Here is a 17,907-nt window from a genome sequence, read left to right as displayed (position 1 = left end):
TGATTCATTTAACTTATATGCTTTAATGCACATTAATTGTTCCATTAACTCAACTTAATGCACTTAATGTTTCATTACTCAGCCTTTAATAAGGATAAACCTTTGGTTCCTTATATTTAATGTTTTAATTTTGTGTTTTTAAGTTCAGGTACGCATTTATTCATTTATCGGACATATCTACCTAGAAAATTGCACCAACGGAGTTAATACGCGCGAAATTCAGCCTCCAGGAGCAGAATCTCGGCCGATATTGCAAATTCTCGGTAAGTTCAGCGAAAACAGCCAATTTCGAAAGGGATTTTCTCCCAGAAATTGCCGTGTCGCGACCGAGATTCTGGATTCTCGATCGTGACACGCGACCTGTATGGCCGATGGAGTCCGAAATTTGGCACCAATTTTAAGCCTTTTCCTATTCCTACTTTACCTATTAACCCCTATATTCAACCTATATATACCTACCCTCACATAAACATCAAATCACCTCCAAATTTACCCAATCCATCACTCTAAACTCTTCCCAACACAAGACTTTTATTCTTCCCAATTAATCCTATCCCTATTCCAAATCAATTACCCTTTCACTCTACCTTCTCTTTCATTCATACACCCTTACCATTACCACACCCACCTCAAGCTTTTGCCTTTCTCTCTACTTTTTCTTCTTCATCCTAAAACACCAACCCAACATCATGCCTAGAACCAAAGTTGCCAGCCACAAGCTAAAGGTTACCGAATCCAATCGTCTTCGTATTCGTTGCGGAGCTTATTTCGATATTACTTCCGAGGAAGAATGCCAACGGTTTACTCATTTTTCCAATACAAAGATGGAGTTTGTAGACATGCCTTTCCTCTATTTTGATTCGGTAAGAGAGTCATCTTTCTCTAATCGGATTAATGCATTCCTTGATACTCTAGGTTGGAATACCTTTGCTTCTATGAAATTCCCTAACAATACTGAATTCATTGTGGAATTTTTAGTTACATTGAAATTTGATAAGAAGAAGAATTTTATCACCTTTAGGAACAATAGTGTAACTTATACTATTGATTATGAGGCAATGGGGAATATTTTCGGGTTTCCTACGAGTGGTTTTATTGATAAGCCTAAGGATGTTGATTTTGATACTATTTGGAATGCCCTTTCGGGTCAAGCCTATTTTAATCCCAAAAACACTTCTAGCAAAATGATTCGGGATAACTGTCTGTTTTATTTTCACAAGTTTCTGAGTTTTTCATTGTTTGGCCGGGTTGAAAGTTCCAAGGTTCTAGTTCGAGATTTGTTTGTTCTGGATTGCTTATTGAAAGGTCTTAGGGTTGATAGCATTGGAATGCTATTTGAAAATTTATACCGTGCTTCAAAGTCACACACTAAGCAAGTGCCTCTAGGAAATTTTATTACCGGCTTAGTGATGGGTGCACGTGGGGAATTAGCAGATTTTGACATCACTTCCTACCAAGGCTATGTCCCTCTTTTGGACATTGCGGCTCTTGACCGAGCCCATTTGTTGCTTAGTTTTCAACCTCCCATTTTTGTTTCGTATGAATCACGTATTGCCCATCTTAGTGGTAATACGGGAGGGGGAGCCTCGAGTTCTCAATTTATAGGTACCGACGAGGGCGGTGCGGAGGAGGAAGCGGCGAACGAGCCACACAATGTACAACAAACCCAACCACAAGCTCAAGAGCCCCATGATGATGATCCTATCGATTTGAGAAGGATATTGAACCAAATTAATGCACACAATAGACAAATGAATTTGAGAATTGATGATTTGGTTGAGAGCAACAATGAGATGAACAACAATATCACCACTTTGAGGAGGGAGAATAAGTCCACCCACCGTCGGATGCTATCATTCTTCCGTCGCCAAAATATTGAAACTTCACCATCTCCTCCGGATTCACCTTCTCGTGCATAGGTTTTATCTTATCTTTATCTTTATCATTTCTCTTGTTGTTTTTAAGTTTAAGTTTGGTACAATCTTTTTAATTATGCTTGGTACATTTTTATTTTTCTTTAATGTTGAATGCTTTTATTTTATTTTTAATGTTGGATGACTTTATTTCGTGATTTTTCCATCTTCTTTCATATGCGTTATTTCGTATAATTTTTCGTGTTTTATCAATTTTTGCACCAATGAGGACATGGTCCAAATTAAGTGTGGGAGGAGATATTACATATATCATTTTCTTTTAGTACGAATAAATGTAACGAATAAAGATAAAATGACATCCATTTTAAACATATACTAAAAAATTTAAGCAACATTTCTTTTATACAAATGCAACACATTTTGCAACACTTTTTCAAAACAATGACATTATTTTGATTTTATATATAATTTTACATTATTTGTTTTATGAAACCTTACATTATTTTTCATATGTTTAAAAATATATAATTGAACTTATGATTATTTGTAGGTTATCATTATCGATAGAAAATAACATTTCTATACGGGCATATTTTTCAAATATTTCATAAATCTCCGAAACAATTTTAAAAAAAATTGTCTCGAGTGAATGCATTTAAGTAAAAATTCTTTATTTTAATCTCTATCTTATATCATGCAATTCATGATACAATACATCTTATTTTAAATTTTCAAATAGGTTTATAGGCATTAAATTGAACTAACAATTTTTAGCTCGATTTGATTTTCGTCTTACATTAATACCAATTGAAGTTTTTAAGGAAACTTTAGCCATAATACATATTGAATTTTAAGTCAATATAGGATGAATGTGCTATTTTTCTTTTCCCCAATTTACAATTTTAATTTTACAACTCGTGTTAATCAAATCAATTAGTCGTATTCTTAACTTTTGGCCACGATTGAGACCAACCTTATTATAATCGAGGTATGAAAGGGAAGAAATAATTAAGTAAACGGTACTTTTGGCCACGATTGCGACCACCCTTATCACAATCGATGTATGGAAGGAACATTAAAAGCAAAAATTAAGCGTGTTTAAGTTTAACGTAACGATTGCGTCCACCCATGGCATGGTCGATACCTCTTAAGTGAACACAAATAAAATGCATATAAAGTTACGATCGAGACCACCCTTATCTCGGGCGTAACTAAGCAAAAAAATTAACCTAAGTACTTATTCATTTCTTATTCCATATAATAGTTTAGGTTTGGGAAAGGAAATTTTATGCTTTGAAATGCCTTGAGACGAAAGACTCAATAACATGTGTGCTTACATCGTCCCGAATACTTCAATTTAAAATTGAAAATACAAGACGAATGATATATCGCTTTTACACTAGTTAGTTTGATATTTTGCGTATAAATTTGCCATACAAAGTTAATCTTTTCGGCTTAACTAATTTAAAACGTAATACAGAGATATATGTTTTATTTTCATAAAGAGGATAGTTAAAGAATAAATTCAGTAAAATTTTGCTTGGGACTAGCAAAAGATTAAGTGTGGAGATTTATTAAGCCCAAAATATACCTAAAATATCATCATTATTTACATCAATTTTACTACGAATTTGTGATGTTTATATCTATTTAGAGTACTTTTACGTCCGAATATGTTTCTTTCATGCAAGGTACCTAAATATTTGGTAAAATCCAAATAGGAGCGAAAAAGGTCAGAAACGAAGGAAAAACCCTACGAAAAGAGTTAAAGACGAAAAAAAATCAAAACGCACCGAAACGAAGTCGACGCCGGGAATAATCACCCGTGTCACGACCGAGATTCCCTATTTTCGATTGCGAAACGCGTCGCCCAGTCACTTCTCTCCTCCGTTCTGAAGACTGAAAACTTACCCCCCTAATCTCGGTAAGTTCAGATTTTCAGGCAGCACATCTTACACATGTTCGATTTCAAAGATACGCGTCCGTTCGAGTGGATAGAAACGTCTCTTCGCAGCAGACACGTCCCCTAGACACGACTCTTCAACATCTATAAATTTAGAGTTGATTCAGAGTTGAAAAGATGACAATTGAGAGTTAAGATTTAGTACAGAATTTATGCAGAAATTCTGAGTCAAACGATTCAGAGTTAAAAGTTCGATTTTGTAAAAACGATATGATGTACAAACATTGTTTACTCATTAATTACAAACACAGTAGCATTTAGATTTAGATTAAGATCTGTTCAGACTAGTTTACATTTTGGTAGTAGAAGAACCATCTCTATTCCGAAGATTCAGCGAGAAGATTAAGTAGCGGATTCGACCCCGGAGCCTGACAAACTCTAACGAGGTTTGAGGAAAGGATTGACGACCCGGAACTCTCATGTCATTTTGAATGCTTCCATGCTTTTTATTCTCTGTAAACTTGTATGAAATTCACACTTCATCTAATAAAATTCATGCAATTCAATATATTTTTTATGTAGCACTTCTGTAAATGATCCGAAGTGAATCCTGGTGTTTTCATTAAAACGTAGTTAAATTCAATATCTTTACAAGGAAACTTTGTTGAACACTTAGGCAAATTCATTCTTCGAGAATTAATTTGGTTAAGGTAACAATCTAACCCGACCGTAGGAGGATTGTCTGCGGTTCAAAGCCCTTTAATTGAAGGAGTTTACGTTATTACACTTTTATAATTTATACAAAGTTTAAAGTTGTTTTCTTTGCTTAATGCAAACGAACACAATAAATCTCTTATTTTAGACACTAAACGTTTCTGTTTTGTAATTCATATTCAAAACAGAATTGATTTCTAACATTTTACATTTTCTAACCTAATTCTTATTCAATCAATTTCAAATAACGATTATCTACACATAAATAAGTTTTTGTTGAAAAACGTTCCCTATAGAATCGATATCTTTTTATTACTATAAGCGAAACCGTGCATTTGTGAAAATCTTTCAACACGCTCTCAACAAAAAGTTATAAAAAATGAAAAATGAAAAATCAAAGTATCATAATCCAAGTCACTCTCTGTCTCTTAAACCAGTTCCGATACTCGCACATATCGGAGTTGAAGATTTAGACCACCGTTTTCCCGAAACCCCATGGCCGCTACTTCCTTCTCCTAAAACCATCGCAACCACCACCGGACATCATCCCCGCCTCCGACATTAGCAATTTTACTGATCGCACATGGGAGAGCAAACACAAAACCAAGAACTGCCTCAACCGCAACCGCAATCGCAACCGCAACCCCAGCCCCAATCTCAAATCGAAACGCAGGTTCAGATTCTGCCCCCCAATGACCCCGCCGCTTCCGTTACTTCCACCACTGGTTTTCCTCAGCAAATTGCCTGTCCTCCGGCTAAAATCCCTCCTTCCCGTCCTCGTAAAGTCCGGAAACTCTTCCCCGACGATTCCGCCACCACCACCAACGACCCTAATTCCTCTCAAATAACGACCACACCCAGCGAAACCCCCAAAACAACTGCCAAATCCACCAAAACTAAAACTGCGCAATCGCGAGCCCTTGTCGTTGCCCCTCCGCGTATTGTAGCTAGATCGCTTTCCTGCCCAGGCGAAGTGGATAACGCGATTCGTCATCTTCGCAACGCCGATCCTCTTATCTCATCCTTAATTGACCTCCATAATCCTCCTACCTTCGATACTTTCCACACTCCGTTTCTAGCTTTGACCAGGAGCATTCTTTATCAGCAGTTAGCATTTAAAGCCGGTACTTCAATCTACACTCGTTTTATTTCTCTGTGTGGAGGAGAGGCCGGTGTTCTCCCCGAGACGGTTCTTGCTTTGACTCCCCAACAGCTTAGGCAAATTGGCGTATCGGGGCGGAAAGCCAGTTATCTTCATGACCTTGCTAGGAAGTATCACAATGGGATATTGTCTGATGCCGCAATTGTAAATATGGATGATAGGTCTCTTTTTACTATGCTTACTATGGTTAATGGGATTGGTTCTTGGTCTGTGCATATGTTTATGATTTTCTCGCTACATAGACCAGATGTGTTGCCCATTAATGATCTCGGAGTGAGGAAAGGGGTGCAGTTGCTGTACAATTTGGAGGAGTTGCCCCGTCCGTCACAAATGGATCAATTGTGTGAAAAATGGAGGCCATACAGGTCAGTGGCGTCCTGGTACCTTTGGAGATTCGTCGAGGCAAACGGGTCACCTTCCAGTGCAGTGGCAGTGGCAACCGGTGTTGGTCTGACTCAGCAACAGAAAGAGGAGCAGCAGCAACCTCAGCTTCTTGACCCGATAAATAGTATTCTCAACCTTGGGTATGCATGATCTTCTCCATGAGTGACATTTTTATCTGTTACAAGTCTCTATATGTTTCCCTTTCATCCTGCATTTTATAATTTCTCTGAAAGTTTTGTGCTTTACTAGCTGATCATGCTGATGATAAATTAGAATATTTCTTTCTCTAGTACAGTTCTCCACCGAAACTTACTAGTCTAGTTCTTCCTTAAATATGTGATGATGGATTTAATTTTAGATACAAATTTTTGGAAGGAGCGGAGATAGTTCTAGGATAGTTACTTCTGTTCTTAACTAGGTTACTCTTAGGGAAGTAGGAATTGCACCCCCAAAAGATTGCGACACTTGTGATTTAGTGGAGGAAAATATAAGTATTAGTATTAGACATTTATTGGTAGATCACATTGAATGTCCAATTTCTTCCGTGTATTGGAGGGAGAGAAAAACAAAATTACCATTCTTCATGACTGAAGGGGTTATTTGATATATATGGAACAAAAAGAGAATATTGAAGTGTGAAAAAAAAACAGGACTATGTTGAGTGCAGATTTATGTGTCAAGGAGTAAATTTAACTTGGCAGTTTTGTGCTAAAGGTCCACAAATAGGATCTTGTCAGAGGTCAGTTGACGGAAAATCTTCTTGGTTTCCTTTGCTTAGTTTCCCTTGTTTCTCCCTTTTAGGGTTTGATGGTGATTCATAAGAGATTATAAGGAATCATTCCTTTTGTAAGTTGATCCTCATCTCTTTTGAGAGGCATACTATTTAATAGAAGAACTATGCTCCCTTTTAGGGTTTGATGGTGATTCATAAGAGATTACAATACTTATTCATAGTTCTTCTATTAAATAGTATGCCTCTCAAAAGAGATGAGGATCAACTTACAAAAGGAATGATTCCTTATTTAGGAAAACCACCTATCTGACAAACTTTTGAAAAATAAACACGTCACTACGTAAATAAAAAAACCCGATATGACGTAAATAATAAAATAAATATCTTTCCTTTAAGCGCGATGTGCTGGGTGTATGTAATTTTGGCCAAAACATTTATTGATGTTCACAAGAATATCAAACCTTTATGGATGGTGTTTACTTGCCCTTGATTTGGTATAAATGAACAGAAATCGTAGACTTTATTTGGAATTTCTTAATACGAATTCCATGGATTAGATATAAATAGTTCAAATTCTATCAAACTTGATCAGAATTGGAAATGAATTAGATATGTGGATCAACTTACAAAAGGAATGATTCCTTATTTAGGAAAACCTCCTAGCAGACAAATATTTCAAAAATAAACACGTCCCTACCTAAACAAATAAAAAAACTGCTATGGCGTAAATAAATAAAATTAATATCTTTTCTTTAAGCGCGATGTGTGTCACGGGGCCAACCTATTGACACCGTGTGGCGCTTACTTTTTCCCCGAAAGATAAGCCAACCAAGATTCACGCCTTACAATATCTGCAATAGGCACATATATGGGTTAGGGACAAGCTATATACCGGGTCAGATAAAAAGGGACAAACATTCACAATAACATCACACAGACAATCCACACCAATCATATATAACAGTAAGCAACAGTAACATAACACAGAAAGACACATTATATGAATAATGCACGGTTGATTTTATTAATCATAAGGCAACAATATTACACCCTAGGTATCCTATCAGTAGCAGTAGTGGAAGACGGGGATATCCTAGGCCTATCCTAGTGTCAAGTCCCGGGGAGGATAGTCCCTCCCCAGGGACGGATCCAGGATCTGTAGACAGTGGGGGCAAACTATACATCTAGTGTAAAGAAAAATTGTTTGTTCATATAAATATTTACGAACTTATCATAAGTTAGTTAAACATATAATTTAGTTTTTTTTTTTTTTATTGAAGGCTGGTTAAAGAGAAAGTGCAAAAAACAGACATCCCAGCTATGCTGGCACCCCTGAAAATCACACCAAACCCGAACCAACATTATTAAAGAAAAAAAGAAAAGTTACAAATATCCAAAAACAAAAGTTCAAAACAAAACCAAATCAAGAGAAGCGATAAGAACCACGCATCTCCAGATCATGCAAACAAACCGAACAACAAAAATCTGGCATAATATCTCACCAATGTAAACTATCCACCATAGGACCAAAAGAGGCAAGAGAATCAGCAACCGCATTTCCTTCACGATAAATGTGAGAAATGAACAAATTGTATTGAATCAATTTTTGATAAATAAGTTTACGAACTTACGAACTTAGTTAAGTATATAATAAGTTTACGAATTGTTAATGTTAAATTACTAAATTGCATTAAAATATATATACATCATCTCCCAAATTGTTAATGTTAATTTACTGAAGTAGTAAATTGCATTAAATATGTACATCATTCCTCAATATATACAAACTACAATTAATGTTAAATTGCTAAGTTTGTTAAATTGGTTCAACCTCTTATTAAATTGTTAAATTGGTACACACTTTTCCTAAATATGAATTCTATATTGCTAAATTGCTATATTAAAAATATTAAATAAGTAAATTACGAGAAATTACAATTTGCAGCAAACAATTTAAACCATAATTCAGCAGGTAACGAAACAACTTAGGAACACAAATAAAAACCTTAATTTAATCCTAATTTGAAGACGATTTCTGTTTTTTTTAGCTTAAATATTTTCTATAAGATCAAACTCTATGATGTAATTTTTTCGTCTTCTAACATAAATATCATAATTGACTACAAAATTATCCTGAATCATATTATCAAACTTAATTTTCAATATGTCATTTTTTTCTATATATACCAAATAAAATATGCTTTTACACCTAATTTAAAAAGTTTAAACGCCAATTCATAAATCTCAAACTCTTGACAATATATTCTAGACCCTTAATTTATAAATTTTAATCTTAAAAATAATAATTTTATTAGTTTGATATAATTCAAAATTATGACTTGACATAGCTATAAATTTTCTATATAAATTTTAAACTTTAAATTTCCCTAATTTTTTAGAAAGAAAATAAAAACTGATATGGTTTGCTCCCTATTTAATTTTAAACCCAAATAATAGATTGGATCATGATGAGAGCCCAAAGTGTTGTGTAGCTCGACAAAATGAGAGAGTGAGAGCCCGAGGGTGTAATTGTACTTTTCTTTATTTATTTTAGACAAAACGATGTCGTAAAGAAATAAAAAAAATTACAACTATACCTGATCTAATCATCTTCTCTCCTTCCTCGACAAACAGCTTGAAAATTGCAGTTGGAGCTCTCTTCCGCAGGCGTCAATGGGAGCAAACCCAAAAATGATTTTTTTTTTTACATAGAGTTATTATTCTTTTATAGATCTCACAGGGGCAGTGGACGTTACAACGTCTCACTCACCATCGCCCCAAATGCCTTGGCGCACTCCCCCACTCTTTGCCCCATTACATAAGTCCACTCCCCGCACTCTTTCCCCCATTACAAAATCTTCACTCTCCCCATTACAATGTTTATTGTTACAACAAATCCCCCCCCCCCCCCCCCCCCCCCACATTACACTCGCCCTCTAACAATGTGCTGGTTGTATGTCATTTTGTCCATTACATTTATTGAGTGCACAAGAATATCAAACCTTTATGGATGCTGTTTACTTGCCCTTGGTTTGGTATAAATGAATACAAATCGTAGAATTTATTTGGAATTTGTTAATATGAATTCCATTCCATGGATTAGATATAAATAGTTCAAATTCTATCAAACTTGATCAGAACTCGGAATGAATTAGATATAAATCGTTTTCTCTTCCTCTGCTTCAGAAACCAACACGGTCTTTTATTCTCTCACCCCAAAGGGGAAGTGACAAATAATATGAACCAAGAAAAACAATCACAGAAATATAACGATTAGATTGCACAAAACAATCATCAAGGTAATTAAAACCCTATTTTCAATGTGCATTTCATTGGTGCTCTTCCTCTATGTACCATGGTTGCCATAATTAGTCTGCTTGTTTACTGCTCATACGCTGTCTAGCTATAAATTGTTTTTTTTTTCTTTTATGGACACCTACCATTTTCTTCGTCAGCCTTATAAGCCTGTTTCTTTCGCTATGTTGTGGCATTTTCTGGTTTCCATCCGTTGGTTTCATTAGCATTTCAATTTGTTTTGTTGAGTGAGAACCCATAGAAGCATAGGCCAATATTTAATTAATTCAATTGCTATATTCTGATTGGTAAACAACTTGTTCCTTGGTTTAATTGCTAGTTGTTTATGGTTGTATTAACCAGTTATTCTTGCATATTCCGTGTTTCATCTATAATTTAGTTATTTGCATTGTAATTTAGAAATTTTAAGTAAATAGTGTTATTTATATAAGATTATAATATTTCTATTTCTGTTATTAATATTATATAATAAATACAAGAAAAAATGCTAGCGGAAATTAATAAACATGAAATGGATTTCACAATTATACCAAACAAAATTTCATTTCATTTGAAATGAATTCCATATTTTATATATGGCAATACAAACAAAAAAATTCATTTGAAAATGAGTGCTATCACTAAATTCATTTCTAAATGAAATGAAATTCCACAAAGGAATTGAACCAAACATAGCCTTAGGGTGGTAATTACAACATTTTGACTGTAATTTATATTTCTTCCGTTGACTTGGGGGATGGTGTGATAAAGAGTTAAATGAATATCGAAATGTGTGATGTTCTTCTAACTATTTAATAGGAAAGCAGAAGTTATGAATGTGTGATGTTATCTTACACTTATTAGTTGAAAAGAAAAGGCCTAGTCGAGGGGCATTACAGTTTCTTGTCTTTGTCCTTGAACAAGACACAGTAATGCACGGCACCTTGGATGTCATTCTTTTTTTGTTAAGACCAATAACAATTTCTGCATTGCATTTTCTTTTGAAACACCAACAAAGTTGTCAACTTCAAATTAATTTGCCTGACATTTTCTTATCTTTATCCCATCCACTATATATTAATTCTTTTTGCTAGATGATGTTATTCCAAAGTCATCCTGTCAAATAGTGAGCTAATCAAATTAAGAATCATTAAAACTCCCCAACAAGATGAAGGCTTTGACAATATCTACTGACTGTCCATTGCAAATAAATGGTCATTTAGAATCCAAAATAAGGAAGATATTTATTCATTTGGCACCCTAGATTAAAATAATAAGTTCATTAAGGAGTTGTAGCTGTAGTAACATGTGCATTTTCATACAGACTGCAAGCAGTCTCCTGTGTTCTTCATTTTTATTATCGATTATCGTAGAACTTTAACACGGAAGTGCACATAACTTCATGGAGGTATTTGGCTACTCACGTTTTTTTTTTTTTTTTATCCTAACTTGCACAAGGTTCTTCATCACAATCATTTATTGGGATCTATGTTAGCCCTTTTTAGCTTTAGGTGCTTTGATGTTGCCTATTAGTTTTGTCTTTTAAGTTGCAATGTTCTTATTAAATTGCTGAATGGCATTTAAAGTGGGGTATAGGAGATAGGATGATTTGTCTATCTATGTGATCCCCAATGCACAGTTGAACATTGTCATATGGGTGATTTTGTAATGGAGATTCATGATTAATTTCTGATCAAGATATGCATCAAATATTTTATATATATCACTGTCAAATTGTTGCCGTTTTTGTATGTAATTTTTGTTCTATGATGATGTCCTTCACACTGCTCAATTTTGGAGAATTTTTAATTTTATTTTGTTCAAGTACAAATGTTCCTTTGGCTTATACTAGTTTTAAGTCTAGCCAAGAACATAAAGTCCATTTCATAGACAGAAATGAGGAGGCCAAAGAAGTTTAAAATCTAGTATCCTCACTCACCTAAAAGGCTAAAACTAAAAGTGAGTCGAGTATAGTTTTAGGTGTTGCTAGCAGCTATCACAAATAGGAGGGCAGCGAGTCTTTACTGTGATAAAATTGACTGTTCAGCCTAAATAAATCATTAGATAAATGCGGTATAAGTTTAAGAAAGAAAATAGGATACTAACAAGTAGTACCTTAATCAAACTAGCTGAAACAGTGGTGATACTTTACAATATTACCCTTTCCGATTGGAAGTTTACTAAGTGCGGTCAAGGGAACAACCTAATGTCATTAAATTAATATACAACACTCCTCAAATCTGGGGCTCTTGTGGATTGAGAATAGCGCATACAAGATCAGGACGAATCTACTTAATTTGCAATGTGGTTTCCGATCACCAGAAATTAGAACTCCCATTTATTTTTATTTAGCGTGTCGAGTCTTACGATGGTACAGGAAGAATTTAGACTGCAGAAATGTGTTAATTATTTTGATGTGATGACGTTATTTAATGTGATGTGATTCAGGGCCTGTGCTTGGGGACAATGATAAGAGGAATTTTGTTGATATCCAGCAATTAGTTTGACAAAGAAAGCAAGGTAAGAAGAGGTAGTAGTGATTAGTGATGGAGTTGAGAAGTGTATTTTGTCTTAAGTTGGTTTGAGATTAAATAAAAACAATGTGTTGTCGTCAAAAATCTCGTACAGGAACGTTGTAGAGTTTAAGAGCTTCAATGTTTTAGTGGTTGGTTTTGTACTATAAATTATAAGTAGAACCACATTTTTACTGTCAGAAACATTTGAAGCATCTCTTCTTATATATGATTTATTATTTAGTTAGACTGAACTGAACTGAAGGAGTTGTTAAAATTAGCAATTTCATTTTTAAGCCAAATAGACTTGTAAGCAGTATTGGTCACTCTCCCATTAAGAACATACATGCACTCTTTAGCATAACTCATAAGAAACTGGGTTCTAAAAATTCCTTTGGCATCTCACTTCCAAAGCCATTTGATAAAATGTCAATTGACAAGAGTGTTTTAAAAACTGGATTAGACCGGTCTGGTTGGTGCTAAATTTTTATGTCTCTAAAAACCGGATAGAACTGTTCAAACTGATTGTGTCAATTGTAACCAGTTTGAACTGGTATTGGTTGAGTGTTCTGATTCGGTTTTTGCTTTTACTCATATTTAATATAAAAAGGTGAATTCATGTGATGAGGGGAAGATTTGTTTCTAATAAGAGAGCATTTATACCTCATTGTTATATTATACAAAAAAGCTCACTTCCAATTTATGTTTATTGTTAATAGTATCCGATGAGTGCATTACTAGCCCAAAAGCAGGCCCAACAAAGAGCAGGTTCACGTGGCCAATTAACCAAAAAGCCAATGGCATAAAAGACATTACACTACATATCCAACCTCTCTAAATTGGAAAGACCATTAATGGTAAAGGGATTGAAATCTCACTCTTTCTCTCAATTTAAATATTACTCGGTTATTTATCTTTGTTCGAAACTAACTTGATGTTAGAGTGCATTTAGTGGACCAATAAATGGTGCGGTAAGCGTGGAGTAGTATAAGACTCTGTTCGTATTGTTTTCAAACTCTTTTCCTTCCAACGGCTAGTTTTCTCTCAAAATGGATGGCTGATTCTCAAGTAATCTCTACTCTAGTAAAGGAAATTGTGAATCCCTTGAACCTAAGCACGAGCTCTCCTCTGCTGACAACCTTCAGGGACATGAAATGCCATAGTAGAATTTTGGTCCCCTGCTTATAGAAACCATGTTAGACGAAGAAACTACAGAATCATTGAGACAACTCATCAACATGACGAGGAGCTTCCAAACCACTCAATCCATTCAAACTACAACACAAATAAAGCGACTTGATCAACAGCAAACCCTTTGAGATGACAATAAAAAGATTTGAGAGTTTTTAAGGTCCTAGATGTCCGCAGAGTAACAAACTTCCACTTCAGCCCAACCAGCGGCACGGGTCTGGGTACCAATGCCAGTCACTGAGGTAACCCTATCAGTTGTGCAACCAGTTCTCCCCACAGCAACAACCCTTTCCCTTGGGCTTGTCGTCGTTCTATATGTCGATGAAATGCTATAATATAAGTTTTCGGGGGTCCTTGGACACGAGAGCCCACGGGGTATTGGGCGACAAAGTCACCTCTAGCCAGACCCTACTGGTCTAGAGAATCAGAGAGACTTGTTTCTCTATGGGAAAAAACTCTAGTTGATCTATTACCCGGGCACAGAGGATCCCAACGGACACGTAGATTCCTTTATGAGAGCCATTAATCTGTGCTCCAAACATGAAGACATAATGTGCAAAGTATTCTCCATAACTCTGTCCAGTAGTGCACAAGAATGGTACAAGGGGTTGGCGCCTAAATTCATCGACTCCGACCTCCTTAAGGACCTCTTTATGGCCCGCTTTGTAGTTAAAGTAAGAGGAATCAACTCCAACTTGAACAATCTCCGCTAACAATGTTAAAAGAAAAAGTCAAAATGCCAATAAAAGTCAAAGGTCAAATGATATTCATGTCGTTTCATTTTTTTTTTTTCACTCATTACTCAGTTTAGTATGTCTTTACTAATGCTCTTATTTTTATACTTTTCTCTCTCTAATTTCAGTGAAAGTAAACATAAGATTATTATTGGGTTTGAGAAATAATTTTTTTTTTCTCATGACATTTTAGCTTGCAATCATCTCTCAAATTGATGTGATGATATTTCTCGCATGTAAAGTGCTACTCTCTCATTTCCATTTTAATAGACGTTTTAGAAGATTCCTCAAGAATTAAGAAACTCAATTTATTACAACTAATAATGACTAATTTATCAACGTTGAAGATTTCAAAAAATCATTAAGATTAGGGAGTTGTGCATTTATGGAATGAGCTAAAAAATGTTTTTTTTTGTTAAGAAAAATACCCTTGGTTTCTGAAACTTTATTTATTTTGGTACAAGTTTTTTTACCTACAACATCTATTTTTTTTTGAAGGAAAAACATCTCGCCTCTTTATTAATTTGAATGTGACGCATCCCGAATGAGGATACTGTTAAGAAAAACAGGACAAATAATATGAATGAAAGAATTAGCATAGGAACATGCGTTCCGCGCCATAGTATGGGCGGCACAGTTCGCTAACCTTGGAACAAAATTCACCCTCCAATGTGGATGGTTACTCATGAAACTACGTATTGATTCTAGGACAGCACCGAACTCTGTTAAGTCCCCCTTCCCTCTCTTGATACCTTCATGGAGGAAGTATAAGTTTTTTTTTTTTAAATATATCTTAGATTGAAAGAAAGAACTCCAAATACAATAAATTCATTAAAAGGTCATCTGAGATCAAGCACTCCAATTAAAATACTGATTACATCTAACACCTCACCTATAACACAATTGGTTCTTCACCGTCAGAGAAATCTGAGCCAAAACTTTTTCAACACTAAAATATTCCTGGCAAACTAAAACTTATTTCTCTCTAACCACACCCAATAGACAGCAGCAATAATAGCAATTCTTCTAATCCGAGCTTGAATCATTTTTCCAACAGCATTTCGGCAAGTCCAGCTGACAATACGGCGCCACATGTCAATTCTTTTGGGAATACAACAACGATTTTACAAAACAGCCCAAATCCCTTTGATTTTATCACACCTGAAAAATAAATGTTCAATTATTTCTGGTTTTTTATTACAGAGACCACAAGTAACACTAATAGTAGTCTGCCACTTCTTTAAATGAACTCGAACAACAATCTTTCATTGCAAAATAAGTCAAACCATAAAACTCTGTCTCAGAATATGAGAGGGACCCCAAATCATTTTCCACCAAGTCACATGAGGCCTTTTCTCCCTCAAAGCATTATAAGCACAATTAATAGAAAATATATGAGAACTGTTACCAAGACAAAAAATTGAATCCTCACGATCATTATGTACCTGTATTAATTGAATCTTTTGCCAATCTCTATCCATTAACTCAGAACAAGGATCAGACAACCGCCAATTATAGTTTCTACACATATCCATCACAGTGGCCTGCCAAGAAATGTCACTATCTTCAGTTATCAACTGAGGATATCAATTAGAAATACTTCACCTTTGAACCAAGGATCAAACCAGAATGAAAACAATCTACCATTCCCTAACTTATAACCCAATAACGGCTTAATCTCATTTTTTATCCTATTAATCCATCTCCAGCTCCAACTAGAATCAAATGGACGTAAAATACCCCAAAAACTAAGCAGCTTGAGTTTAATCCGGCCAACCCAAATCGCCCACAAAGACTCTTTATTCACAAGCAAATCCCAAATATGCTTAGCAATCGCAGCTTTATTCCAAATAACAAGATTTTTAATACCTAAACCTCCTTCCCTTTTTGGAAAACAAATATCATTCCAAGCCACTAAAGCCCCCAAACTAATCTCTCCTTTCCCCTTCCAACGAAAATTATGATATTTAGCATCAATATCTTTAATAACTGATTTGGACAACAATCAACTGACAATCAGTTCTCGACAATCTCGAAGACACTAAGAGTAACCTCAAATATCGCACCGGAAGAGACCCAAGCTTAAACTTAGCCCTCTGCACCAAACTTTCCTTTTGAGCAGTATTCAACCCACTAACAAACATCTCACTTTTATTTTATTAATCTGAAGACCAGACATATCACTAAACAAACCCCAAATATCAACCAACTCCCCCACTGAACCAATCTGAACTTACAGAATAAAAACAAATCATCTACAAACAGTAAATGTGATAACTTCAATTGCTTACACCCCCAATGATATTGAGAATTAGAGGAAATCTTAGCAGACAATAATCGAGATAAGTAATCCATAACTAAGACAAATAGTAACGGAGATAATGGATCACCTTGTCTTAAACCATTTGTTCTTTTAAAATAACCAAAAGATTGCCCATTAAGCGCCACAGAATAGGTTGCATTCCTAACACATTGCATCACCCACCCAATAAATTTACTAGGAAACTGAAATCCAAGTAAAACTTCCTTTAAAAAATCTCAACAAATACTATCGTAAGCTTTTCTTAGATCAATCTTTAAAGCACAATTACTGTTGGCAGTATGCCTATGGTAATTTTTGACCAACTCATGCGCAATTAAAATATTATCAGTAATCTTTCTCCCTTTAATATACGCACACTGATTCTTAGCAACAAGGCGAGACAAAATCAAACTTAATCTATTACAAAGCACTTTAGAGATAACTTTGTAAAGAACAGAACAACAAGATAAAGGGCGAAAATCAGACAAGTTTTCAGCATTAGGTACCTTGGGAATGATAACCAACAACGTAGAATTAATCTGTTTGAGGAATTTTCCATGCACAAAACATTCTTGAACCGCTTTACAAATGTCTGAACCCATAAATGACCAAGCTTTTTTAAAGAATAAACTGTTAAACCCATCCAAACCTGGACTTTTATCATTTCCAATACTCCAAAGTGCATCTTTAATCTCATCCATAGTGATCTCCTGAATCATTGAATGAGCCTCTTCAGGTAGAATATAATTTCCAAACGAAAATACTGAAACATCGCAATGCTTTCTCTTTTTTTATGAGTCCCCAATAAATCCTTATAGAAATCTACTATAGCAGCTCCGATCATTAATAATATTGCCAGTACTATCCTTAATCTTAGCAACTTTATTCTTAGACTTCTTGAGCTGACATTGTTTATAGAAAAAGGTTGTGTTACAATCTCCAAGCGGAATCCAATCAATCCTGACCTTCTGCTTATAGAAAGCTTCTTCTTGCCACATTAGTTACCTCAAAAAATTATTCATAGCCCTCTCTTCAGCCAACAAACTATCGTTCAGTGGATTAATGTTAGTTACACAGATTAATGTTCAGTATAAGTAAAGTAT

At 35.0% G+C, this 17,907-nt stretch overlaps 1 protein-coding gene across 1 annotated transcript; it reads left to right on the top strand.

Annotated features, from left to right (window-relative positions):
* Positions 1-4,893: 4,893 nt before the first annotated feature.
* LOC136235411 (alkylbase DNA glycosidase-like protein mag2) lies at positions 4,894-12,836 on the top strand. Its single transcript, XM_066025070.1, has 2 exons — positions 4,894-6,177; positions 12,513-12,836. Exons 1-2 carry the CDS (start codon positions 5,075-5,077, stop codon positions 12,532-12,534), a joined length of 1,125 nt encoding a protein of 374 aa, XP_065881142.1. The 5' UTR covers positions 4,894-5,074; the 3' UTR covers positions 12,535-12,836.
* The last annotated feature ends 5,071 nt before the right edge of the window (positions 12,837-17,907 follow it).

This window comes from Euphorbia lathyris, chromosome 7 (genome assembly GCF_963576675.1).
Source record: "Euphorbia lathyris chromosome 7, ddEupLath1.1, whole genome shotgun sequence".
Lineage (NCBI taxonomy): Eukaryota > Viridiplantae > Streptophyta > Magnoliopsida > Malpighiales > Euphorbiaceae > Euphorbia > Euphorbia lathyris.
The sequence above is the reverse complement of the archived record's forward strand: the minus strand, read 5'-3'. Positions and strand labels throughout refer to the sequence as shown.

Coding starts and splice junctions, on each gene's coding strand:
- LOC136235411 (XM_066025070.1), top strand. CDS start 5,075: ATGGGAGAGCAAACACAAAACCAAGAACTGCCTCAACCGCAACCGCAA. Junction 6,178..12,512: donor AATAGTATTCTCAACCTTGG/GTATGCATGATC, acceptor GATGTGATTCAG/GGCCTGTGCTTGGGGACAAT.